This window comes from Paramormyrops kingsleyae, chromosome 14 (genome assembly GCF_048594095.1).
Source record: "Paramormyrops kingsleyae isolate MSU_618 chromosome 14, PKINGS_0.4, whole genome shotgun sequence".
In the NCBI taxonomy this organism is placed as follows: domain Eukaryota; kingdom Metazoa; phylum Chordata; class Actinopteri; order Osteoglossiformes; family Mormyridae; genus Paramormyrops; species Paramormyrops kingsleyae.
Genome location: NC_132810.1, coordinates 9,329,442 through 9,354,353, shown reverse-complemented (window position 1 = coordinate 9,354,353; position 24,912 = coordinate 9,329,442). Strand labels below are relative to the sequence as shown.

The window sequence follows — 24,912 nt, the reverse complement described above, 5'->3', positions numbered from 1 at the left end:
AGCCCCCTAGAAAATGTGAACGTATTTAAACTTAAATATACTAACAATTTGAACAACACATGCATATCCTATTGAACCAAGATTTAAGGTTTTCAAGCAGAGCCCCCCCCCCCCCCTCACCACCCGAATTTCTTGGTTTTTCAGATTATCTGAAAGCCATATAGTATTATAATTAGCGCAATGTGAGTCGTAGCAGAAGGTTAATTTCTGAATGACTGTAATTCAAATTCGGTTACACTTAGGTCTAATGTATTTGTGTAAGCGGGTTAAAAGAAACATTAATACATTTTTATAATGTATCGGATCTAACTGAAGCAGCCAGTTTCTGATTGTGATGTGATTTTAATTAATTCCAGTTTCTTTATGGAAATGCTAGCTGCTTAACCTGATTCATCTTGCACTGATATTCAATACAATCATCGCAGAGAACAACTTAAATCTGGGTTGTGTAAACACAATATGACTGGGTTAATTTCATAGTCCTATTTACTTCTTTAGGTTGGTTGCTGTGGTTCCTCTAGCGCAGACAGACTGCACAAACATGGCCCAGGTGGCCAATGTCCAACAGGTTAACCAAGTATGACTAATGGAGACCTGAAACAAAAAAATAGGCCATTAATTGACTGAATATAGCCCTATAATTTTGCTCACATCAATTATCATCTTATGTATGAGGCAGTAACAAAGTTACATGGAATCAACAGACATTGTCATTTAAAAGCCCCACCCTGGCACATAATGCAATTTATTGAAAAAAGATTTAATTTAACAGTAAAATCAATTCCATCAAGCAATAGACTTGAGGGTATCTGGGCATTTAAGAGCAGTATGTTTATCAGGAAAATTAACAAATAACACACATTGCTTTCCTCATTTTCATTATTCTTAATATTCAGTATTTTTAATGCAATTTACAGATTATGTTACATATTATTCTAAAGTATTATGATGTGTCAAACCGATTAATGAAAATGACACCAAATATTAAATAAATGCTTGAAAATTTATACTTTATTTTTTATTATTGTATCATACAAGCATAACCAGAGTGGCATTGTTGTTTGATTCATCGACTCCCATTGGGAGGAATTTTGCTTGTTTGTGTGCCTTCTAACCAAAGAAACACATTATAAATACTTTACTGAATATATCTCAAAAACTTCGCATTCACTAGACATTTCATTTCCTGCTGCCTCCATAATCTGCCACTGTGCCAACACATATGTGGATGTTTAATTAGGTGTCATTTAATTCACCAGAAAGCAAAGACTTGGATCATAGAGGGTCGTTATAGTACCCAGCAACTGAAATAAGGTTGTATGCAAAGATATAAAAGTCTGATATGTACCTGAAGTCTTAGTCATTGAAGGTGGGGAATCATGTTGTGTGAAACTCTTAAACTGTTTACCCTTTGACCAGCAGTTAAACGATGAACTGAGATCTTTAACAGGAACTTGAAGGAACTTTTATTCAAGCTTATAAATTCTCATTTTTCATATAAGTAGTAAAAATGTTAATGGGACAGGAAATACAGTTCTCTTGTAGACAGCACCCAAAACACACTTTATGGCATGCGGAATAAAAGTTATAAAAGGTACAGTCTGTTTTTCCACCTCAAGTTGAAATGGCCAAATTTTTAGCGAATTGAATAACTAAGCACTTTCTGAGCAGTCAGCATTAAAAATGGCCATCTCACCATGTTCCATCTTTCAGCTCAAGCAAGCTTAAGTAAAATCTGAAAATTCTGGCTGAGTCTTTGTGAGGAACTGAAACTCTATAACGTGTAACTCATGGAGAGTTCCACAGCCGCACTGTAGTTCACCTTGAGAAGTTCCTATCTGAAGCATGAGAGCAGCTCCGAATGACCCAAGGTGCCCCACCTATTACCACTAAAGTCACAATTGAAAATAAAGGAACGCCAGCCAGTATTGTGTGTGATTGCTGCCAGTGCAGCAGGTGACATTTCTGGGGAAATCCCTCCATGTGTGAAGCAGTCACTTTGCTTAAGGTGCTGTGTCACGGATGCCAAGACTAACCCATGTTGTGCGTGTGTAGGACACACCACACACTAGGAGAAGCAGGTCACTTTGTGACCAGATTAGCAGGAAGTGGATCGGCCTGTGGCCTGAGGAAGGAGGGGCACGTGACATTACTCGGGAAGTTCTCACTTTTGAACACGTCTTCACTAACCACCAGGCCATTATTTGGGATTGAAAAGTTCCTCCTTGATGCTGTGAAATAGCTCTCTCGGGTTTCTGTGCTGCAACGTGTCATTTCCTATATATTCTGGTTAAACTGAGGACTTTTTACTTTCTATAGGCCTACATTCCAGGTCTTATTTTTATGTTATAATCATGACCTTTGTGTCATGACCTTTTAAAATTTTTTTGGTCTTTCATGAGGACTATCATCCTTTCTATATACCGTTGCTGCTGGACTAAGGAAATTTCCCCCATCAATACAGTCAAAGACCTGGTTGGGTGGGTTGTTCTTCATTAAAACCGGTGTTATGTGACCATTGAGATGTATGGTTATTCTACATAAAAGCTTGGGTGAAAGATCTCAGGGTATACCTCACAGGAGTAATTCTGCCCATTATTCTACTTTGGTGGAGAATCTGCTGAGATTTGTTGGGGGTAGGGATGTTAGATTAAAGGTTCTGGGTCTTGCTGATTATGCAAGACCTGCACACAGTTTCACCCGTCACAGTGCTGTAAGTTCACAATGGTTGTTTACATATCTTGCTACCATTGAGTACTTTTCAGTAGCTATCATTCTTACATCTCTTGCTTGTGAACCTGATAACATATCTATTTCAGGGGGTTTGGATTTGTTGTTGGCTTCTAAATCACTACAGATGCTCAGGTCTTCCATTATGTATTCCACCAACCATGCTCGGTTCGTATCCCTGTAGATGGCGGCGCTTCGGTCCTTCCGCCAGCAGATGGCGGCATTGCACCAGCTGGGACTTTAGGAGCTCGTGCGGCTGATTGCCGAATGAGAGCGGGCGGTCTAGTGGACTGCGGTGCTAGCTGGCGAGCGCGTGCCACGGCACCGTGCCGAAGAACGGGTGAGACTTGATGTCCGTTACGCCGCCGCCGCCCGAGCCTAAGCGGTAACCAGCGTCAAACTGCAGCAGCTAGAAAAAAGTAAGTCGAGTAAGTTACACAGCACCACCAAGTCACTGGCATGACCGCCTAACCAGCCGCTTCACTCCTTTCCCTTGGATATACGGGGAGAGCTGGCATCGGTATAAATGAGGGTTCACATTGCGCCAGATATTTTTACGGAAGCCGTTAATGATATTTAAAGAGAAAAACAAAATGAAACGACTGTTATCCCCCATCTCCAAAAAATGCTTTAAGCCGTTTAATTAGATGACACCAAGAAACAGAAAGCAGCCCGGTTCACCTCTGTGAGCAGGGAGGCGGCCGCCGTGCTCAGGTGGTCTGGGATGAGGAGCTGGGTGTGCGGAAGCACGCCGGCCGGGTGGCTCTGATACAGGGCCTGGGGGTGGGGTTCAGGGAGGGGGAGGGACGCCGTTAGGGTGCATGGCATGGAGTCATCAACATCTCAGCGGGAAATATACAGATATAGTAAGGTCATAAGGGGGTCTTGGCTGAGACACCCAGATCAATATAAAATAAATGGAATAAGTGTTGTGTCTCCAAGTAGTGCAGTCAGTATTTGCTACATTGATTTAATGGTCTCAAGGGAAAAAAAATTGCTATGAATTGTTGCTGATTATTAGGTTGAAGAAATCCAATTGAGTTTCAGTAGATAGTGTGCTGTTGTAGTGATCTTTGAAGTTTGGCACTGTCATGAAGTTTGGCAAAGTGTCATGAAAAAGTTGTAAAAACTTTTTTTTTTGATTCACCATTCCGGTCAGCAGTTCGTAAAGCAGTACCCCGAGACTCCACCAGTCACATGCCTCGGTGATGTCTGCCACGCCTCCAATTTCTGCCAACCAAAATGGCGAGAACAAGGGATGCAGTTTAGAATTATGAGACCTGTTTTTCTGCCAAAGAGGAAGCTGAGATATGTACGAGCACATCACTCTGCTTGCTATTTGATGGAAAAACCTGAGATGATAAGGTCAGTTATTTCCAGGAATTATTGGCCACCCCCTCCTCACAGGTGTTGTTCAGTTCTGTTTTTCACATTCGGCTTCTGGCTGGTCTAGGGTGGTTCTAGTAATAAGCCATGACTGAACGTGTACTCTACGAGAGTGTGACGTTACCTGGGGCGCAATACATGCGCTGCATGGCTGCGGTGCTGATTTCCGGTTGGACCTCACTCCACTGACCGAAGTACGTCAGACATATGTTTCCTGCTCAGAAAAACACGTGGTTTCAGTTGTGCACCCAAGATGGAATCACTGCATAAGATTTTTCTCATGCTAGGAGGAAGAGAGACAAAAAAACTGCCTTTTTTTTAGTAGTACTAGGGGAAACACACAGGACAAAAGATGTGGCAATGACTATGACTGAATGTGTGGGAAAACGGAACCCAGTCTTATTGACCATTAAGGCAGTGGTGAAATTAATAAATGTTTACATCTACACCTTGTTTTATATTCTATCAAAACCTTTTTCTTTAGGATACCCCGTAATTAGAGCTTTTGGGTTGGAGGCTAATGACAGGGGCTGTCATGCTCATGACTGACCACTGCTGTCCAGCAGGATGTTCCTCGGGTTCAGGTCCCTGCACAAGATTCCCTGCTGGTGCAAACTCTCCAAGGCCAGCAGGATCTGGGCGCCCCATAGCCGCACCTGGCCCTCAGGCAGGCCCCAGCAGCCTTGTATACTGTTCTCTTTGGGTCGTGGTGCTGGGACCCGGGGAAGGAGGCACCACCCGTCCACCTCGATGGGCTGGTCCGTTCCAGGTCCTTCTGCTCCCGAGGTGCAGTGAATGGCAGCAGATATTGGATTTAGCAGTTCCCATCCTTCATCCACGTCCTCCCTTCTGTCTCTGGGTTTGTTCACATCCTTTGGGTGACCTGCATGCGTGGAAAACCATGGAGAGAGGTGGTAGGAGGGGGGGTTTCCTGAGGACATCTCTGTTTCTTGAACTGCTGGAGCGGCACTTGCCCACTCAGTTGGTTCAGCTGCCCATATGGATCCTGTTACCCCTTCTCTGCCTGTCCACACTCTCCAGGGCACCTGACCTTTTGCATACCCTGTCTTTCTATACTGCAGATCCCTAATAATGCCCTGACTGTCTCTGTCTACCTGTAACACCTGGTCGTTCATGGAAGGCTGGGCTTCATGAGGTATTCTGCTGCCTCCTACTGGTTCTGGACTGTCTTTGATCACTAAGTGTATTTTATCTGGGTCTTGAGTGCCATTTGCAGCTTCCTGCACAATGCTGGATTCCCGCAAGTCTGTCTTTGAAAGCTCCCACATCCCTTTGAAGGCCTCAGTAGTCCCTCCGCCAGGGCAGCGATGCGGTGGGATAATCAGGTTTTCCTGAGTGCTGGAAAATGTGCCAGTGGTACCATGGAACGCCTCGTCCCACCCCAGTGACCCAGATACCCAGCTCCTCTTTGGTGGGCTGGCTCTGGCGCTATGCAGGCAGCCGGTTTCCTCGCAGTAGGGGTGCGTCCGGCCATCCTCCAGTTGCTGCCGGACCTCCTCCCAGGAGGAGGGGGATACAGCATCCGGGCTGTCCCCGGAGTCGTCCTCCGCCTGGGCCTGCTTCTTGGACTTTTCGTCCTGTTGCTCTAGATTGAGAGCTGGGGTGGTGTAGCTGGTCTTCATCCGGATCTTGTAGCGGGTGGAGCTGCAGCCCTCAGAATGTTCCTTCATCTTGTCCTTCCTGGACTTGTGCAGCTTAGAGAAAAGCCTCCCCCCTGCTCGATGTAGACGAACAAATGTTTAGGGTTAAAAATACGTGTTTTTTTTATTATTTAAGGGCCTTTGCTTTAAATGCATTAAAAATCTACACCTCATTCTACAAACATTTGTGTTGTCTGTAATTCATGATGCTAACCCAAACATGGGTTTCCAAATTAAATGAACCCCCCCCCCCCCAAAAAAAAAACATTCATATATCCTCAGGCACTTTCTGATCAAAAATGGCTGCTGCCAGCTCTCGCTTCTCCCCCTGCATTATGATGCCAAACAGGATTTACTGGTGAGCCAGCACGCGCTCACCTTGGACATGCCCCAGGTGCAGGTAGACGGTGTCCTCACTGACATAGTAGCGGAGCAGCTTCACCATGAAGGGCACGCCCTGGGGGATGATGGTGGGTTGCTCACGGCTCTCCCAGCTTGACTTGGCCAGGCTCTGCAGAGATGGAGAATAATAGCAACACCTGTGATTTTTATCCTAAGAATTACAGAGTACTGCATGTACACATAAAATCCAGATAAAGCTGTATGTCATGAGACCTTAATTTACCGCCCCCATGCTGTATTTATCATCAATACCAATCTCAAATCCGTAATACATACGTCTATCCTGTGCCGGAAAGCAGGCACCTTTTATCCAGATCAATCAGCAAAGCTGGATGCCCAGCAGGGCTTTAGACAGCATTGCTGTGGTGCCCTCCCCATCTGCTGGGGGGCATTACTCCTGTTGCCGTCTGGTTGTATGATGCCCTAACGCACGGGTGTCAAACTCCAGTCCTGGGGGGCTGGAGCCTTGCTGATTTTTGGTTTTCCCCTCATTTAACACACCAGATTCAATTCCTTGTGCTAATTACCACATAGCTCAGGAGCTGAATCATTTGTGGTGGAACAGGGAAAGAACTAAGCTACACAGGGCTCCGGCCCTCCAGGAATGGAGTTTGACACCCCTGCCCTAACGCCTTTAGCAGGAACGAAGCCAGGGTGTCTGTGCTTACTTTAACCACAAACACCTCCTTGGTGGTCAGGTTTTGGACAGTCAGAACCTAGGGCAGAAAAGCAGAGGAGGGTGAAAGTCAGCTTGGTTTTGCTTATGGCCTGTCATAGCAAGTCATCTTGGAGTGGGCACACCAGAGGAGGGTGTGTTTGGGAGATGATTAAACCAAAGACACATGCAGTATTTTTCCTATGGTGGCACTCAAACACCAATTTAGATTTAAAGGTAGCGGAAAATCACATGACACGCCTGTGAGCACAGACTGCAGTGTCGTCTGAACAGATCAGACCTGGGATCACTTTGTAACTTCCCTGTTTCGGTTTTTCGTTTTACTGGCAGGTGAATCCGCTTTGATTTCTGATGCCAACAATCGGCCCTGTTCACTCTGCTTCAGCAGGTTGACAGAGTAAGCCTCTGCCGTCCTAGTCCCGATGCTGATTCAGAGAGCATGGGCGTTGGAGTGGATGAGCACTGGATAAACAGATGTCTGTTTGCAGAACATCACATCTGCCGTTGGCCTCTAAATCACAGGGTCTTTACTTTGTCTCCATGTTAAACAGAGGTTATCGGCTGAAGAACTGCTCATCACTACTATGCTGCAATATGTGTGAGATTTTACTTTCAGTTTGTGCAGTCTTAAAAAGCAGAAGTGTGGAGTGCTCTCGCACATGACCCAAGGCTCTCTTGATCAGCATATCGCTAATTTAATTGGACATTGACTCCTATAAATAGACCAGCATAAGCACATGCTTACCTTGTCGATCACCCCGATGACTTTGCACATTTTCAAGTCCTCCACTGGTTTGCTGAGGTTTCTGATTGGCCGAAATCTTAGGCTGCTGTAGCCCTGCCAGATGGGGACGGAGCCTGAGTACTGACTGAGCACTGAACTAGCTCTCGCTTCCCTTCGCCCACCCAGAGCTGCCTGCAAATAATCCAATTCCCCCGATGAAGAGACTCAGCCTGCTCATCCTTTGCCTTGCTGCTAGGGGAAGGAGTGACGAGTCTGTGAATCAGGCCCAACCAGAATCCTGTCACGCAGTTCTTTCTGACCATTGCCTGTACGCATCAGAAGCTGCCGCTTGCACCACGTGAGGCGAATGTGCTTGCATTCAAGCCACATGCTGTGTGACTTCCAGCTCAGTGTGAAATTTAATATAGGATGTGCGTGCATCAGTTTCATGGGAGTCTAAATTGTAGATAAGGCACTCCTCTGCCCCGTTATACATCATATGAAATGACCCTCATACAGTAGCTCAACACTGAGACAATTGTAAAAACTTTTTAACTGCCCTTTGGCGACCCCCTACCCCAGACAGGGACGTCCCATTTCCCAAGCTGCCCTGAAGGTGTGAGTTAAAGATCTCTTCCGCTCTCTTCAGGTATTGAGTGGTCTTCCGCTTTACTGCCTCCCGCCGTTCCTTGTTAGGGTCCACTGTAGGCAGCAAGACATGGGTAGTTAGCCAACCACACAAGATTCATCCCCTCACTTCATATCAGTCAGCTAGCACATGATTCTTAAACACTGTGTTTAGCATCTGTGCCAGACCACAAAACACGGTACTTCCTGTCAGGATGTGCAGATGAAATCCAAAACCACAGAAGTAGAAGGCTACAACCATCTGTAGGTTCTGTATCCTCTTTTAATAGTAGTTACCTTGTCATCGCCAGTTTCTTATTTAAACCTGATTCTTACAAGCATTTTCCCATGTTTAGCTTGTACTGGCCATACACTGCTGTGGATCTTGCCAAAGCAAGTGTTGCCTTGGAGATGGGTGGTGGTCCCCTGTGGCATAGTACCTTGCACTCCACTCAGTAACAGATCCACCCCATTCTTGTAGTAGTTGAAGGCAGCCTCGTAGTCCTCGCTGACCTCCCGGTCCAGCGCCATGCGGATCTGCTTGGCCGCATCCACCAAGTAGTCCCTCTTTGCCATGACTGGCTGGGCTCAGACTTGTGCTGTTCCGGATGAAGCCGGGTAGGTGACGGACGTGCGTCACCTGTGCCCCAGGCAGACCCACATGTCCCCAGAGAGTCGTTCTACAGAGTCGTTCTGCAGAGAAACCCTGGCCAGCCTGCCAAAGTCACAAAACGAAAAAAAACAGTCACGCAGAGTTAAAAATGACAAAAGGTGGCTGTTGTCATCTGACAGGTTGTACTGTGAACTCGGGCAAAGTCCAATATATAAAAATGGGAACTAGGGAAAGACCAGACAGAACATACAAAAGCACAAGAAGTTATTCAGTCCCCCAGCTTATCAAATTCTGGGAGGTAATGGATCACTGTGGATGAGGAAGCCGGATGTGTTTGTTCAGATTCCTGGCCATCATGTTGCTGCCTAGGCCAGGTCCCTGTGGCATTGGGGAAGGCTAAAGGAATGAGTCATGTGACTGAAACTGCAGTTCGGCCACAGAGCGGATGGGCTTCAGGTGCAGCAAATGCATGTAAGCAGTTTGCACTGTGCTGACAAGCCTGGGAGACACTTGAGTCATAATTTTGCCTTGACTGGGCAACGCGCTGCCACACACTTTCACACTCTGTAGTCACAGGTTTTATTTGTAATGTTCTCTGTGTTCTGCTGAAATAATTAGCTTTTGTATGTGATTTTGTGGACCATATTTTTAAACGTCTGAGCAATCCAGATTACTGAAATCTCTGTGAGTCGATGGCATGCATCACCGCAGCCTGCTTTAAAAACCAGATCAGAGCCCCCCCTCAGGGTGTGGAAGGCACTCTCTCTCAACAGGAGGATTTCCCACTTTCAGTCCATTAACCTGCCACTTTCCTGTAATTTGAAGGGGAGTCAGGGTTCCCCTGAGAGACATCATTCTCCTGCCCTTCCGGTAACGGAAATCCAGCAGACTCGGGTGAGGTTATGTGCGTTCTTTGGGTCAGTGGGTCCTGCGTATCTTTATGTAAACATCTTTCCCCATAAATGACCAGTGTGTCTGTGTGAGCTTGTAATTACGGAGGTGTTTCCTGGATTAGGTGAATGCACCCCAGGCCTGAAGTTTTGTGTGCTACTGATCTAACAATGACTGAGCCCATCGAGCAGCCAGATCGCCCTGAGAGACCGTGCTGTGACCTTTGCACTATCCCCATCCTGTTCCCTCACCCACACCCTGCTTTAATCAAAATAATATACACCGGCAGCAGCCTCTGTCCTGGAGCTGAGTCAGGGACATCCCGGGCTGCATTGCGGGCCTAGGGTGTGACGTAGAGCGAAGATGGAGTGTGATGCCTTATCACACCACGCTTGTTTGGGAAACGGGACAGTGTGAAGGAACGCGTATCCGGATGTTCAAAAGCATTTGCATAGAAACTCACCCGCAGGCTGTGAGATCTCAGCAGCCCTAACCAATAACACGGCCTCCCCACCCCCTTCTGCATCTGTCTGCAGGCGCAGCAAAAAAGGATTTGGGAGGTCACACCAAATCATGCATCTGCCATACCTTATCTGAGTCCCGCATGTCCTGGCCTCATCGCTTCAGCGTCAGCCTGTGTCTCTGCAGCCTGCCTCAGCACCGATCCTCTCAGAAATAGGGACAGGCTCAGCACTGCAGCTTATTGGCTGCAGATGATGTCACCTACCCTTACGATTAGTCACAGACCCTGTGCTTCTGTTCCGCCCTTCTACAGTTCTTAAAGAGACGGCGCAACTGTTTATAATTTGGTATAAACTTATGTTTCAAGAACCTATCCCTGATGTATGTGCGATTTTAATCATATTTTTGACAATACTGTAAACGACAGAAGCAGTTTGTATCAGATTAAAGGGGATTTTTATTAAAAGGGGATGTGACCTGACTGGATGATGATGTCTGTAGCATCAGTGGAGTCCAGTGTAAGGAGTTTCAGTCATCAGTGCCGGGTTTGTTCCTTCGTGTCAGCTGGAGCCACCCCCTCACTGACAGACAAAGGGCCGGACTCAGGGGAGCAGCCTAGCCCAACCGACCTCTTAGGGAAGACTGTAGGCTGACACTGTGTGTGAGGAGGGAGTGGTATGTGGCGGGGGGCCATTAGCACAGAATACAAGCTGTCAGCTTGATGGGACTGAAACCTGACTCCGCACCCAAGCACCGTGTCACATGCTGAAGACATTTCAGAAAGCATGGTATTTTTTTTTTATTGCAACTGAAGCAGCACTTCAAGTAGGTGACAATGTTTGTTGTTGATTTCATTTGTAAATTACCAGGAAGATTATCATTCTTAATAAGTCTTTTCAAGGAAAGTGGAAACCCCCAAGCTTTTCAGTTGTCAACATTCAACGACATCAGTGACAGTATAACAGAGAGATTTCCTTGAAATAACTTAGCATTATTAAACTTCACACTGTAAGACATAGTAGCCTTTGTTATTGTGCATGTAGAGGTTTGGATCTGTGGGGCTGTAGTCCAGGTATCTCTCCTCAGACTTCTCAAAGGGACTGCAGAAGTATCAGTCCTGACCTTCTTGCACAGGTTGAAAGAGCAGATGCTGTAAATGACCCAAAAATGTGTTGCCCACTGATGCCTTGATGGAGGAACACCCTGCTAGCTTCCAGGCCCAGTTTGTGGTTGATCGGCATGGTGTCCTCCAACTGGAACGAGCTCTCTGTCTGGGCAGGAGTTCTTGGACCTAATGGCCCCATGGGCACATTGGCCTGCCTCCCCCACCTCCCTGTTCCTCTCACTCCTGTGTCCCAGAGGCTGCATAGGGGCGCAGATACTGAAATGGCCCCAGATTTCACTTTCTGACAAGGTCTCTAATGGATGTCTTGGTTTCAGGTTCTTATCTTAGAGAAGATTAGGTTCCTTCCCAAAGCCATCACATGTAATCCTTCCTGAAGTTCCTTTACAGTTGTTTGTGATCTTCCCTTTAAAGAGTTACATAAATATACATATAGGAAGGGACACTCGAATTAATGAAGGGGTGGCAATAAAGTTACATTTGGGTCTATGTGTGTGTGTGTGTGTGTGTGTGTGTGTGTACCTGACAATATTCCCTAAAGCTGATATCCCCTCACACCTTGTCTTACTTGCCTGGCTTATGCTCATATTATTGACTTCCTGCATGTAGTATGGCATTGACAAGCTGCCCCCCTCATATAAGATGCACAAACCGCAGGGACCATGAAACCCGGAGGCCACAGGGTCACCAAACTGTTTTCTGTAAAGTGCATGTTTCTGTAATAGTTAATTATCAGTATCAAACATGTACTCAGATGTGGGTAAGGTTATGCTACAGAATAACTTTTAAAATGCAAGGATAATATATATATAAATATATAAAGCATTTTTTGAATATATTAAAAAATGTGCAATGATCTAAAAAAAAAATGTAAGGGTCTCCTTGTTAGGCTTGTTTGTACTATTCTAACTAGACAATAAAAGTCCCTGGGAATGAGAGTAGATTTTATGAATATTTGATTCAGTCAGGAAAAGAGAGTCTTCTGTCCTCTAGGGCCTGAGCTGAGGAGCTCTGATTTGTTGTATTTTCTGCTCTGAGTTCTGAGTCAATTATGCTGCAATACATTGAGTTCAAATCATTATGCCAGCTGTATATAGCAAGCTTTCATCTTCTGCCTGTCAGAGGAATCCATCCAAATTATTGTCTGTGCACAACAGGCAGTGCTTTATGACCAGGAAGAAACACACACATCCATGATGCCGCTGAGTGAAACACTTTGTACATGTGAGATGAGCTCTGGGCTCAGGGTTTAGTTGACCCTGCTAACTGCATTGCCCACGTTTCCTTGATTTCTTTTTCTTTGCCTTGGTGGTCTTGACATTTGGGCCTGACTCTTTTAGGCTGAGGGCTGGCCTGGACCTGGTTAGCTGATCAGTTGTGGGGCTCAGCTTAAGAGTCATAACATCAGGACTGGTGCACAAGTCTGTGACCTGGTCTAAGTGGAGCTTGACTGAGGGGGTTTGCAGGTTGAGACGAGAGTAGGAATATGTTGATGGTGAGCTGGGTGGGCGGGAAGTGGCAAGACCCCCAATGGAGGGCAGGTGAAAGTGCTCGTTGCTCATGTTGGTCACGGAGTAGTGGCCGCTATTGGACATGACCACATGGTGCCAGGAACTGAGAGGCGTGGCCAAGAACCGCTGTGGGCCACTCGAGTCCTCTTTGGCGCCACCTGGGGACATGACAACGGAACTGCGGGGTGTCACTGCCTCCACAGCACTCTGGAAGGTCTTCAAGATGCGCTCGCTCTTCTGCTTTTCCTTCTTCTGCCGTGACTCCACCTTACGCAGCTGTCGCCGGTGATCCCGCATCATCTTCTTCCTGGTGTCTGCCAGGCCTCTGCATAAGCAAAGCATTGTGGGAGCAAAGTGAGGCATGATCATGCAGTTGAACCAGCTTATTGCATGTACAATGAGCATCTGTTTCCTGCACATAACTAGAGGAATGGTGTTTAAACACACACGTATCATCAGCAGTCTGCACCTGATTTATCCTGACTATCGTTAGACATGTCACTGTAAGAAATCAGCATCAGTTGCTAAGCACCTCACCATACAGTAAATTCATTATTCACACCTATTTTATGAAGGACAGCCTTTGAAACATTATAAGAAATACTGATACTGAAAACTAAGAAATGACTTTAAGAAAGTTCTTGCTCTTGTTCGCTTGCATTTTGATCTGGGCAGGCTGGCTTGGGCAGACAGAAAGGTCTGAAAAAGCCTTACCTGTAGTCCACTAATCCTGTTCTGTCCTTATCCAGCTTCTGTATGAGCTCCTCAATCTGGTGCCGGTCTAGTGGTATGGTGGATTGCTGCAAGGGACACACAACATTGGAGAGGATTCGCAGTGTACCCTCCGAGCCACCACTTCCCATTTGTAGCAACACTCCAGGGTTGTCCCAGACCTGCACTGCTCTCCGGAAGTCTGAGACAGGCACGCGCATCGTCCCATCTTTGTCGATGTTCCGAAAAAAGTCCCAGAGGCGCAATTTGCGCTCATCAAGGTAATCCTGTAAATGAACGTTAGGTCAGGTGGTGACCGATTTCACCAGAAGGAATTACCATTTACCTGTGAAGTTAATAGACTGTTTTGATTTGGATTCATAGCTGTACCTGGATGACTTTCATGGGGTCGGGGCGTTTGTTGGGTTTCTTGGCCATGAAGCCGCCTACTCCTCCATAATGCACCTCCAGGCCAGGATGCCACTGGCGCGTCACCTCCAGCAGCCGCACGAAGTTCTCGTTCACCAGCACGTTCTTCAGAGGGACACACAACACTCTGTATGTTAGTGACATACATGCAACATGGCCCCAATGCAGCCACTGCATTTTAATGTGATTAACGTGCCATGACTTTCATTACTGTTTTGGTCTTTCTAGTTTGCTAGGTTGAGAGGTAGATAACTCACTGAGATGTTGATCTCCTCCAGTGCAGATCTGTGGCTGTTCTTCACTGTGTTTAGGAGTGCCAGTGCTCCTTCCACTGTCAAGGTGTTATAGGCCAGCTGCACACACACACATAAATATACACAATCCACCCTTGTTGCCTGAGCCACTGATAGTGTTGAGAGTTCTTCCTCTACATCAGTGTTTCCCAACCTGGTCCTTGGGGACCCCTAGACAGTACATGTTTTTGCTCCCTCCCAGGTCCCAGTCAAATATGTGGACTGTCTCGGGGGTTCCTGTGGACTGCATTGGGGAAAACTGCTCTACACGACTGAACTGCCTGACTGACATCCAGTTGTCATAGCAGTGCCTCCAGAACCCTCACCCGGAGCGTGTGTAGTGTGTCGTTGGCCTCCAAGCCCTTGCATAGCATTTCTGCTCCCTCGTTGGTAATCCGGTTGTGGCTCAGGTTCAGGAGCACCAAGGTGTTGTTGTATTTGAGGGCTTCCCCCAAGGCAAGGGCCCCCTCGTTCCCAAAGCCATTCCAGGAAAGGTCCAGGTGTTTCAGGGTGATGTTGCCCTGGTTTGGTGGAAGTCAGGGAATTTCAATACTACTGTTTTTTTAGTGCAGGAATGGAGATCCTGTTTTGGAGGTGGCTGCCTTCCCTACCTTGAGTCCTGCAGAAAGAGCCACAGCACCTTTCATTCTCAGGTGATTCCAGCTCAGGTCGAGCGTCTCCAGGCCCTCATTGCTTGCTGGGAGGGGTTGTAAATATGAAGGAATGAAAATGCAGGCCATCAGTTACTTATTGAACTACAGTTTTGGGTAAATATTACTGTGCACAAGCCAAGACACAGAATGGGTACCTTACCTAGCAGCTGGCCTAGATGCTCCCCTCCTTTTCCAGAGAAGTCATTGTGACTCAGGTCCAACTCCTTTACTCTGTAGTTAGTCTAACAGATTAGGAAATAATACTAATTTTACCAGACATTGAAGTTATCGCTCCATTTAACAACCTTGCTGGGCAGAGCTGAACTCCTTAAGATGTTTGTCTAAGGCAAAAAGTATATATTTTACTCTGGACTTACAGAAAAGGTGTCTGCAAAGTATTTGGCATCATCTTCTTTGAATCCGTTTCCTGGGTGGCAATTAATAATGGTGACTGTAAGGGGTCACAGCTTGAAGTAGCTGTGTGTTTTTATCAAAAAATTATGGCTGGACTCGGTTGTCACAATTACCTGAGAGTTTGAGTGACTGGATTGAGATGTTGTCCACCAAAAATTTTGTAATGCACTCGGCACCTGCAGTCTGCAAATGATTATTTGAGAGGTTCTGTAATAAACAGAAAGTGTTTTAATTCGGGAAGAACTTGTGCCTTACTCTTCGTTTCCATCTAGTGGCTAAATATGAGATTGCAGACACTTTATGGCAGAGCAATTTGTATTTAATAATTTGGTGATATTTAATAATTTGGTGATATTCAGCCAGTAACTTAATGACCAGTATGCCAAATGTTTAACCACAACTTTCTAGTAAAGTTGTCTATCAAGCCATCTGTCTATTTATTAATTTACTGATTATGGCTGTCAGATTCCACTGTTGGAGTTACGTTTCATACCTACCAGATTCTGAATAGTCACATTTGCCTTAAGCATCTCCACGATGTATCTGGTCCCTTCGGCCAGCAAGTAATTGTCCTTCAGCTCCAGCGTTGTGAGGCGCACGTCAGACTGCGTGAGGGGTGGTTACACTGCGGTTAGTTAAGTCTCCTAGACGCTGCGTGCCGTGAACCCCCTGGAAATGACCCTGCACTCACCGCCAGGGCGATGGCTAGCGCCTTGACCCCCAGGGGGCCCAACCCGCGGTGGTTTAGGTTCAGAGTGCTGTCGCTCAAATTTCGTAGGTAGTAACTGACGGGAACTACGCCAACCACCCGGCAGGCGTGTTGGTAGATCTCAGCTGGCGACAAGTCAGCTTTGTCACCTTCGTCCTCTGAGGAGACGAGAAAATCGAGATTATTAAATCCCCTCTTTACCTGCATATTGCCTTACAAATGCTTACCAACATCGTTACTTAACTCAATAACCAGCGCTTTTTAACGTAAAATTACAAATCTGATACTTTTACTCATTAACATTGATGTGATTCAGAAACATACCAATTTAAATTTCAATTTTATTTTCTGTAGGCCTATATTTTAATGGGATTATACATCTAAATATTAATAATAGCAAAACCAGTGGAAAATAACATCCAATACAATGCGTTGACGTTTTCAGTTTTAGTCGGAACATTTTTCATCTGAATTAAGTGATTATATGGACTTTTACAGGAAGCCCTAGTAAACTGATAAAAATCTACAGTTTAGTACACTCATGCCAATAACGTGTCTTGTTATTTGTATCATGATGGAATGTAATTGAACATAACGGTAGAATAGAAGACTATATAAAGTCCCTCGCTAGTCTTATACATCTGCGCTAGTCCCCATAGGCTAATCGGTTTACCGTCAGTGTCGAGGTCTGTGTCCCACTCGTCACCAGGACCTGGCTGCCGTGACAGGTGTGAGGAGTCGCTTTCCTCCAGGCGGAGCGTTTCCAGGAACAGCCTACACTCGGATACAGCACTCATCATGTGCGATCTTTAAAAATGTTAGTCCCAGGAGCAAAAGTCTACTTTTGGTCGAGCTTCTGTTTAATTTTCAGTTAACATAGCATGTTTAGCCTACTAGTGTATATCTACCTTTGAGTGCAAAGGGTTGGCTATCGTGGTAACCATATCACATGTGAAACCTTATCTATAGTTGGCTAAAACTGTAAGATGAACCTAGAAGAGTAAGGGTCCAATAAAATTTTAATGTATGTATGTTTTAGAATTAGCTGTGTCCCGAGGGAAGGATATTTTTGTGGAAATGCACATTTTTCGTTGTTAAATGTTTAAATTTAGTATCCAACCGCTATAAAGTGGTCGATTAAATCGACTATTTATGATTCATTATTTATAATGCATTGCAGCAGTTTCTAGTACGTGGGATAATGACTCCATAGCAAAGGCGTGAGCTCTGGAGATACGGTAAATTATGTTTCACTCCCTTCACTCTGCTAATCACTTTGACGTCTTGATTTGATGTGCTTCAGCACAGCGCACTGAGCAAATGCGAATAGTTCGGAGCGAGCGGGGAGCGCGCAAGGAGCGCGCACGTCAGCTGGAGAATGATCGGGACTCTCATGTGTTACGTGCTTTTCCCTTTAGCTCGTGTTACACGCGCGGCTTCAGGTAAAGTGTCCGGCACGTATCGCAGACGCGCTTTTTCGTGCAAGATGTCGCTTGTCGAACGCCGGGAAATGGCGTGCAAAGGCAATGCAGTACATTCTTGGGAAAGAGTCGAGGACGCAAAGGGTGAAACGTTTCGGTGCAGGCTGACGGTTGCGCAGGGTTGCTCGTGTAAACACCTCCCCTGACGGATCCTGTACTTTTCCCAAAGCGATGGTGGTGCTGTGGAAAGCGTAGTTGCGATAACCACGTGATCGGATTGGTTAACCTCCCCCCCCCACCCCCAATTCCCCGGCGGTGGGAGCGTGCTGCGCAAGCCCGGTTCAGACCCTGCACATGTCACCTGTATTCGTCTCATGTATTTTCGGTACATGAGATTTGCGTTTAAAAGATCGTAGCCTGAAATCTTAACTTGTGCTTTCGCTGCGTTGAGGGAGCAATTTTTCCTCAGAATGGAAATAATGTGTCGTATGTAACCGAACAATTAAATGTTACGGCAGAACGACATCGTATAACTAAATTTGCATATGTGTATGGTTTAAACTGTGACATGAATAAAAACAGTTAAAAGGAATAGGTGACTGAGAATAGTGTTTAACTGAAGCACATTTGTTTACTTCCCACAGATAGAAGAAAGAAGGATGGTCCCTGGAGAGTGGAGGCCAGCTGTTCTGTCATGAATGGCAAGGGTGTCTGGGATAGTGAAGGACCTGTGACGCCAAGGCCCAGCGAGGAGCAGTCAAGCCAGCAGCTGACTACTGGCGGCAGTGATCAGGAGGAGAGCGGAGTGGGAGGGGGGGCAGCCCAGGGGGAGCAGCAGGAAAGGGTGGTTCTTGCTGTGGGTGGAAGGGCCCAGACTGTAGACAAGGAGGAGGTAATTCGAGGAGAAGTGGCCCCAGAGGGAGCCGTTCTCCTGCCTGAGGGAAGTGGTCCAGAGTCGGGGAGTAAGGAGGCTAAGCAGGAAGGCCCAGCTTTGGAGCCGTGGGGAAATGGGTGTTTACAAAAAGAGGGGTTAATTGGTGTGGAGGAGCAGGGATGGGAGTCTGCTTGGGATGGAGCGGGAGGGTCAGACTCCAGTGGGCTCCAGTATGGGTGGGCCGGTGCTGGCATGCCCTCCCCTTGGGGGTCCAGCACTCTGTTCTCTGACACCGGCAGTTGGGCCTGGGCGGGCTGTGTGCAGCCGGCAAGTGGGGGCTGGCACTTCTCCTCAGGGCCTGGGCTGAGCCAAGTCGTACACTGCCCACCCTGTCAAGCCCCAGTCATGACCTATAACCCCCTGGCCAAGGAGATGGCGCCGTTTGAAGGTGAGCGCTGAGGCTCAAAGGTCCTTCATTAAGTATGCTGTCAGTTTTACCGTAGGAAGTGGTTAGTGTAATATTGTTTGCTGTGTGTACCGGTCAACAGGTAGAGCATTGGACTAATAATGTAAAGGTTGTGGGTTCAAATCCTAGGGAACACACATAAATTATAACTCTTCCTTCTACTGTAAGTCGCTTTGGACGAAAGTGTCAGATAATTGAGTAAATGTAAACTTCTTTTTAGAGTTGATAGTGCATATTACATGATAATACATATTCCTGTCTGTACAATATTGCAAGGGCTTGTCTGACTTGCCCAGTATTCTTGTAGTACCTAAATTCTCCAACGTGCTTTGCAGTGACTTGGAGGGTGTGGGAGGACATCTCCAAGACCCAGGAGCCCACGGTGGGGCCCCAGGGCCCGTTCGAGTTCACGGTCATGTCCTACAACATTCTGGCCCAGGACCTGCTGGAAGCCAACCTAGAGCTGTACAGTCACTGTTCCCCAGGCGTTCTGGCCTGGGATTTCCGACTCCGGAACATTTTGCTCGAGTTTGACAAGTGGAAACCAGATGTGAGTGGGATGCGGGTGACCCAGGGGAACGTAAATGGGGGTTCCCAACCCACAGAAATCTCAGCGTTCAGTAACTCCATAAATTTCTTAATTTATTTCCTGATTTTTGTTTTGTAGATCATGTGCTTACAAGAAGTCCAGGAGAACCACTATGCTGAAGGTCTCCTGCCCATACTGACAGACCGGGGTAAGCATGTTGGCCCCATTGCCCACTGGGGCACAGCTTTAGCCAGTGTACTAGTGTAAGCTATGGCCAGAGTTGGGTAATTCAGGTCCAGAGAGTAAAAGTCCAGACCGGGATTTTGTTTCAACCAACCAGTTGAGCATAAAGAGTTACAATCACAGAGTACTCAATTGGTTGGTTGAAACAAAATCCCGGTCTGGTCTTTTACTCACTGGACCTGAATTACCCAACTCTGGCTATGGCTAACAGAATAAGCTATAGGAAAGTTTCTATTCCAGGTAGATGAAATCTTTTTTTTTTTCTCTTGGGGGGGGCAGGAGGAGGAATGGCAGCAGTTTGCCAGTAACTAGTGGGGTTCACAGGGCGCTTCCAGAGGATTAGTGGCCATTCAGCAGATTAAGGAACTTGTTAGTCTGTACTTCATTTGGTACTGTTATGTTTTGTTATTTATTTACCAGAAAGCTTGGATAGCATCTAACATCTTAGGTTGACCATTTTCTCGTTCCCCAGGCTATAACTGTGTTTATAAGCGTCGCACCGGTACCAAGACGGACGGGTGTGCTGTGTGCTACCAGAGGTCCCGGTTCTCCCAGTTGTCGGCCCGCCTGGTGGAATTCCGCCGGCCTGAGCTGGCGCTGCTGGACCGGGACAATGTGGCTGTGGTGTTGCTTCTCCAGCCAGTGGTCGCACGGGGGTCAGGGGTGGCGGCCCAGGGGACTCCCATCTGTGTGGCCAATACGCACCTCCTTTTCAACCCCAGGAGGGGCGATGTAAAGCTGGCCCAGCTGGCTGTGCTCCTGGCGGAGATCGACCATGCGGTGAAGCCTTGGAGGTCCAGTGGTTCGCCCAGTCCTATCATCCTCTGCGGCGACTTTAATGCCGTCCCCAACATGCCACTGTACCAGCTCATTACCACGGGGCAGCTGTACTACCACGGATTGCCGGCGTGGATGGTACACCAAACTCTCCTGCTTTCCATGTTAATGCTGCAAAATTCAGGGCCAACAGGTTTCCAGATAAATGTAAAGGAAAACCCTGGAATATTGCCCATGCATGAAGTAATGCACAGTTGAATGAGGACGTGTCCCCAGTTCTGTGTGCCAGGGTGTATGTTTACAATATGGTTGCTATGGGGACTTTTTTATTGTGTTACTGGTTGGGTGAAGGAGAATATTCCAAAGCCTGGACTTTGGATGTCATTTAATGTTGTTGTTTTATATATCATTACGTATTATTGTTATGTTTTTCCAGGTATCAGGGCAGGAGGATTTTTCCTACAAAATGCATCACCACATACTGTGCGCCCCCTTGTGGCCGAGCGAACTGGGGATCAACGACAACTGTCAGTATGTTCCTGGCAGCAAGAGGCAGGCGGAGGCAGACTCATCAGGTCAGGAGGGGGGTGGGCTTTCGAGGTGCCGGTCTGGCCCTGGGGGAGACCCCCCCCAGGCCCCAGCTGAGCCACCTCATCATCTGTGAGTGCTGTGTCCCAAAAAGTTAATAAGTAACTTCCTGTTTTTATACTGTGTAATGTGACCTTCAGGAGCCCCTATTATGTTGGATTTGATGCCCTTGTAAAAACTCTCATCATGTGTTATGCTCTGGGAATTAGTTTCATCCTTTTCAGTGTATTTTTCTCTCTATATTTTACGGTGTCTGAGACATCTGTGCAAACTTGTGACTGCTTTGTCCTATTCTCATGACACTAACCAAGCTATTTTTGTGCATTTCCTTCACAGGGAGAATCCGGTACAGCCACAGTTTCCTGCTTCAGTTTCGTTTCTGTGAGGCTTCCCTCGTCCGCTCCCCAGACCTAGACGTGATACCGGGGGTGACAGACGCTACTCCAGGTGAATAAGCGCAGTTTGCTTTTTAATCATGGTCATTGTAACTAATTTACTGTAGGCTCCAGACATGATAGAGCACATCTCATCTTCTGTCTTTTCTTGTAGACCCCTCCCTGGAAAAGCCGTGGAATGTTCCAAGGTCAGTTGGGTTAGTGCCTTCTTGACTTCAGAGTGACACTATCTCCAGTCTCCAGCACTCACACTCACCCACCCCCAAACAGATTTAGGAACGTTCTCCACCATGGGCTGCACCTGCAGTCGGTTTATAGCCCCCATGTGAAAGGCACAGGCAGACCTGAGGTCACCACACTGCACTCGAACTTCGCCAGCACGGTGGACTACATCTTCTACTCCCATGGCCCCGCTGATGCCCGTGACCATGCCAAACATAGAGGTGAATGATGTGGAGATTGTAGGCTGTGCCCAGACTGAAATATCCATTTTCTCATGCTTAATGGCCGGCAGAGCAGCTTATTTGGCTGAGAACCATAAAGGTGGCCACATACTTCACAGAAAATCAACGTTGTTTTAGCAATACAACGTCGTAAGAGCGGTGATCCCCACACGTGTCGCTGCACTCCTTGTGTAAACCATGAGGTGAACTTTTTAATTTGTTCTGATCACACCCCACTGTCCATGATTGGCTATAGAAAAGTTGCTAGTGTCCTGCAATGTTCCAGAAGTAAAAGCAAAAGGCTTTGCAATCACGAACGCCTTTGAAAGAGGACTTGCTGAACTTGTGTGGAGTGATCCACATTTTTTGTGACAGGTCATGTTGATTTTTTTTTTTTATAGACAACCTGCGATTCATGAGTAGAAATTGCAAATAAAAGCATACATTTATTTGTGCACTGTATATACGTCTGCTGCATCGAAAACATTTAGCGCCCTCTAGAGGTGTGACGTGACAGACAAACAAAGAGTGTTTGATTTTGTTTTGTAGGGATGTTGTTTGCAGTATGCGGCCACCTTAATGGAGTTGATAGATGCAGTTGATTAATTCAGCTTATAACATTCATGCTGGTGTGATGTCTCTCCCCTCAAATTTCCTCAAATAAGGATATTTAGACTGAAGTCCTGACAGCTCACAGCTGATTAATGTGCTTTGGCTAATTATCATGTTTATCCCGGTTTACAATGATCATTTTAATGGTGTGTCTATCCCGTTACAGTCATTTATGTCTGATTCTGGTCTGCCTCAAAAAAGTAGATTGTGACCATTATGTGAAAATACTTTTACCAAAATACACCTTACAAGGTTAAATGGTTTTAATTAGTTTTTTTTTTTAATTTGCCTGTATTTTGTGACATGCAGTGATATATTCACATTCAGCTGCTAAATGCAATGTTACTTTGTAGGGGGCGGAGCCCAGCAGGGAGGGGGCCTGAAACTGATTGGACGCCTCACCCTCCTGTCACAGGAGGATCTGTGGCCAATGAATGGACTGCCCAGTGAGATCTTCTCGTCAGACCATCTTTGCCTACTGGCCAAATTCCAGCTTGGACTGGACCACGCGTAATGGAATGCCCGATGTCTGGCTGTTTTGGTGTTGGCATATCAGGAAAGGGAGCCACCTTCTGGTTTAATTAAGGTTTGCGCATATTTCAGTCTTTTTTTGCTTGGTTCCTCTCCATTGTTATATATGGAAGGTCACTCCCATTACGTACCCCTGTAAAATAAGTAATGAACAACGTATTATGTTAAGTCAGACAGTCTATGGTCTGTCACAGTCAAGCCTTGTTCATAAAAGTTTTTGTGAAGGAACAGACGTTGGATGGTCCTTTAAAAGATTTGCATCAGAAACATTATCCAAAAAAAGATGAAGTTTCGAGAAGCTACATCAGCAGAGAGGTAGGAATCCAATCAAACCAGATCAGTATCAAAAGGCCACAGTGTCCTTCCACTGTGAAAGCACTGTGTGGGTATTTTGTATTTCCATTTTGCATTATGATGGCTTATCATCATCTACATTTACAGTATGAGAATGTGTAAATGCTTTCTTTGTAACCATTTTGTAGTTCCTGTCATAAAACATGTATTCCCCACTCCCAGCACACTCATGGGAGGGAAAGAGCTGAGGCAAGCTTGTTGGGCTGGGCCAGGGGATGGAATTTGGCACAAAGCTCTAACACCGAGTACAGACAAGTGAAGTCATAAGTACAAATCCATTATTGACCTTCAGAAGAACCTTGAACTCCAAAAATGCCTCCGGATGTCCGTCACCTCCTTTGTAAAAATGTACATCTCTGATACCTCAGATTATGCAAGATTCTGGTCCTTATTTGCACCTGTCAGTGTCCCAGTTTGAACTTAATGTCCTGGAGATGTGTGGGATTCATTATTTATTGAAGCATAAGAGGTGTTTCTGCTCCTGGTGCGGGCTATGGCTGATAATCTCGCATGTAAGAAAACGGCTTTAAAGGCTGCGGTGGGCAGCATGCAATAAGGGTTTCATGAGATGCAGTGAAGGTTCTCCTATCATCCAGCAGGTGCTGCTTTTGTGGAAAGGCCTTTAGATCTGGTGATTTTCTTGCCTGTTGCCCCTAACCCTCCCCCCCCCCCAACTGGGCTGGCTCCATTCCTGAGGAGTCCCTTCACAAAGCTAAGCCCATGGCATGTGCTCCAGGGGCACACAGCCCGAATCCCCAGGGATACCCCTACTCGTTCTACAGAATTGGGTCAACATGGTCTCAAAGTAGGTTAATGTTCACCAATCCTCCTACTCTCCCACATTTTTCAGAGGGAAATATGGTGAAAGGGGAATGTGTGAACCCCCCACTCCCCCCCCCCACACACACACACACACACATTCTGGATATTGGATATACAGGATTCGCACTGGAGTAACATTTCAGCAAGCAGCACTGACTATAGCAGGGAGCTCTCTGGAGGACAGCAGCCCTGCAGTGGGGGATGGTGTTTTCTCCGTCAGTCAATCATATATTCCTCACCCTTTTCTGCCCTCCCCCCATGCAGCTTTCCCTGCTCGCCTAGAACACATTTATTAATCTCAGCCCCCTCCCCTTTCCCACTCATCTAATTGGATAGCAGTCATGTCAGGTCAGCAAGTTCTCATCAGTCAAGGCTGACATTTGTGGATCGGAGCTGTCAGGCATCCAGTGAAGGTAACTGATTCTGCGGCATATCTGGGACTGTGACCATACTGTGGTGGACAAAATTAGGCATTAGGGGCAGACGTGCATTTCAGTGATCTCTCCAAAAAGAAAAAGAAATTCATATTGTCATTCATCATAAAACCGACACTTTGTAAAATCCTGTAGACAGATCTCATTTTGCGATCCTGCATCAGGATTCAACAGGACAGGAAATGTGTTCAATAGATGCCACACCAAAAATGGAGGAATTCTCGTGTCCAAATTCAACACAAGCTCATCTCCCTGTGGAAATGAAATCACAGAGGTAAAGTGTGTAATGATTTCATCGCAGTGAGCAGTTGGGATTGCACAATGGGTGACACTGTGACCTTGCACCTTCAGCACTGTGGCTTTAACACCAAACCCAAGCTCTGCATGTGTGAACTTTGCACACGTTCT

The 24,912-nt window shown here is 46.4% G+C and overlaps 3 protein-coding genes across 10 annotated transcripts; 1 reads left to right on the top strand and 2 right to left on the bottom strand.

Annotated features, from left to right (window-relative positions):
* Positions 1 to 619: 619 nt before the first annotated feature.
* On the bottom strand, positions 620 to 10,397 carry rps6kl1 (ribosomal protein S6 kinase-like 1). Its single transcript, XM_023828418.2, has 11 exons — positions 10,299 to 10,397; positions 8,647 to 8,921; positions 8,157 to 8,281; positions 7,601 to 7,693; positions 6,848 to 6,895; positions 6,156 to 6,288; positions 4,667 to 5,851; positions 4,241 to 4,330; positions 3,878 to 3,960; positions 3,412 to 3,507; positions 620 to 3,139 (listed from the first exon to the last, which is right to left on the bottom strand). The coding sequence occupies exons 2-11, from the start codon at positions 8,780 to 8,782 to the stop codon at positions 3,029 to 3,031; spliced, it is 2,100 nt and encodes a 699-aa protein (XP_023684186.2). The 5' UTR covers positions 8,783 to 8,921; positions 10,299 to 10,397; the 3' UTR covers positions 620 to 3,028.
* On the top strand, positions 3,010 to 23,122 carry angel1 (angel homolog 1 (Drosophila)). 8 transcript variants are annotated; one of them, XM_023828428.2, is made up of 11 exons: positions 3,051 to 3,149; positions 14,807 to 14,892; positions 18,081 to 18,758; positions 19,112 to 19,326; positions 19,444 to 19,513; positions 20,021 to 20,463; positions 20,762 to 20,900; positions 21,250 to 21,360; positions 21,463 to 21,496; positions 21,579 to 21,751; positions 22,717 to 23,122. In XM_023828428.2, the coding sequence occupies exons 3-11, from the start codon at positions 18,131 to 18,133 to the stop codon at positions 22,875 to 22,877; spliced, it is 1,974 nt and encodes a 657-aa protein (XP_023684196.2). In that variant the 5' UTR covers positions 3,051 to 3,149; positions 14,807 to 14,892; positions 18,081 to 18,130; the 3' UTR covers positions 22,878 to 23,122. The 8 variants fall into 8 exon arrangements, with proteins under 8 accessions (XP_023684192.2, XP_023684195.2, XP_023684196.2 ...); XM_023828424.2 differs by lacking the exon at positions 14,807 to 14,892 and having other exon boundaries at positions 3,010 to 3,149; XM_023828427.2 differs by lacking the exon at positions 14,807 to 14,892 and having other exon boundaries at positions 3,020 to 3,158.
* On the bottom strand, positions 12,152 to 16,815 carry lrrc74a (leucine rich repeat containing 74A). Its single transcript, XM_023828284.2, has 13 exons — positions 16,689 to 16,815; positions 15,998 to 16,173; positions 15,804 to 15,911; positions 15,420 to 15,513; positions 15,270 to 15,319; positions 15,053 to 15,134; positions 14,851 to 14,936; positions 14,566 to 14,760; positions 14,204 to 14,299; positions 13,908 to 14,051; positions 13,700 to 13,804; positions 13,521 to 13,606; positions 12,152 to 13,131 (listed from the first exon to the last, which is right to left on the bottom strand). Exons 1-13 carry the CDS (start codon positions 16,813 to 16,815, stop codon positions 12,558 to 12,560), a joined length of 1,923 nt encoding a protein of 640 aa, XP_023684052.2. The 3' UTR covers positions 12,152 to 12,557.
* Positions 23,123 to 24,912: the final 1,790 nt, after the last annotated feature.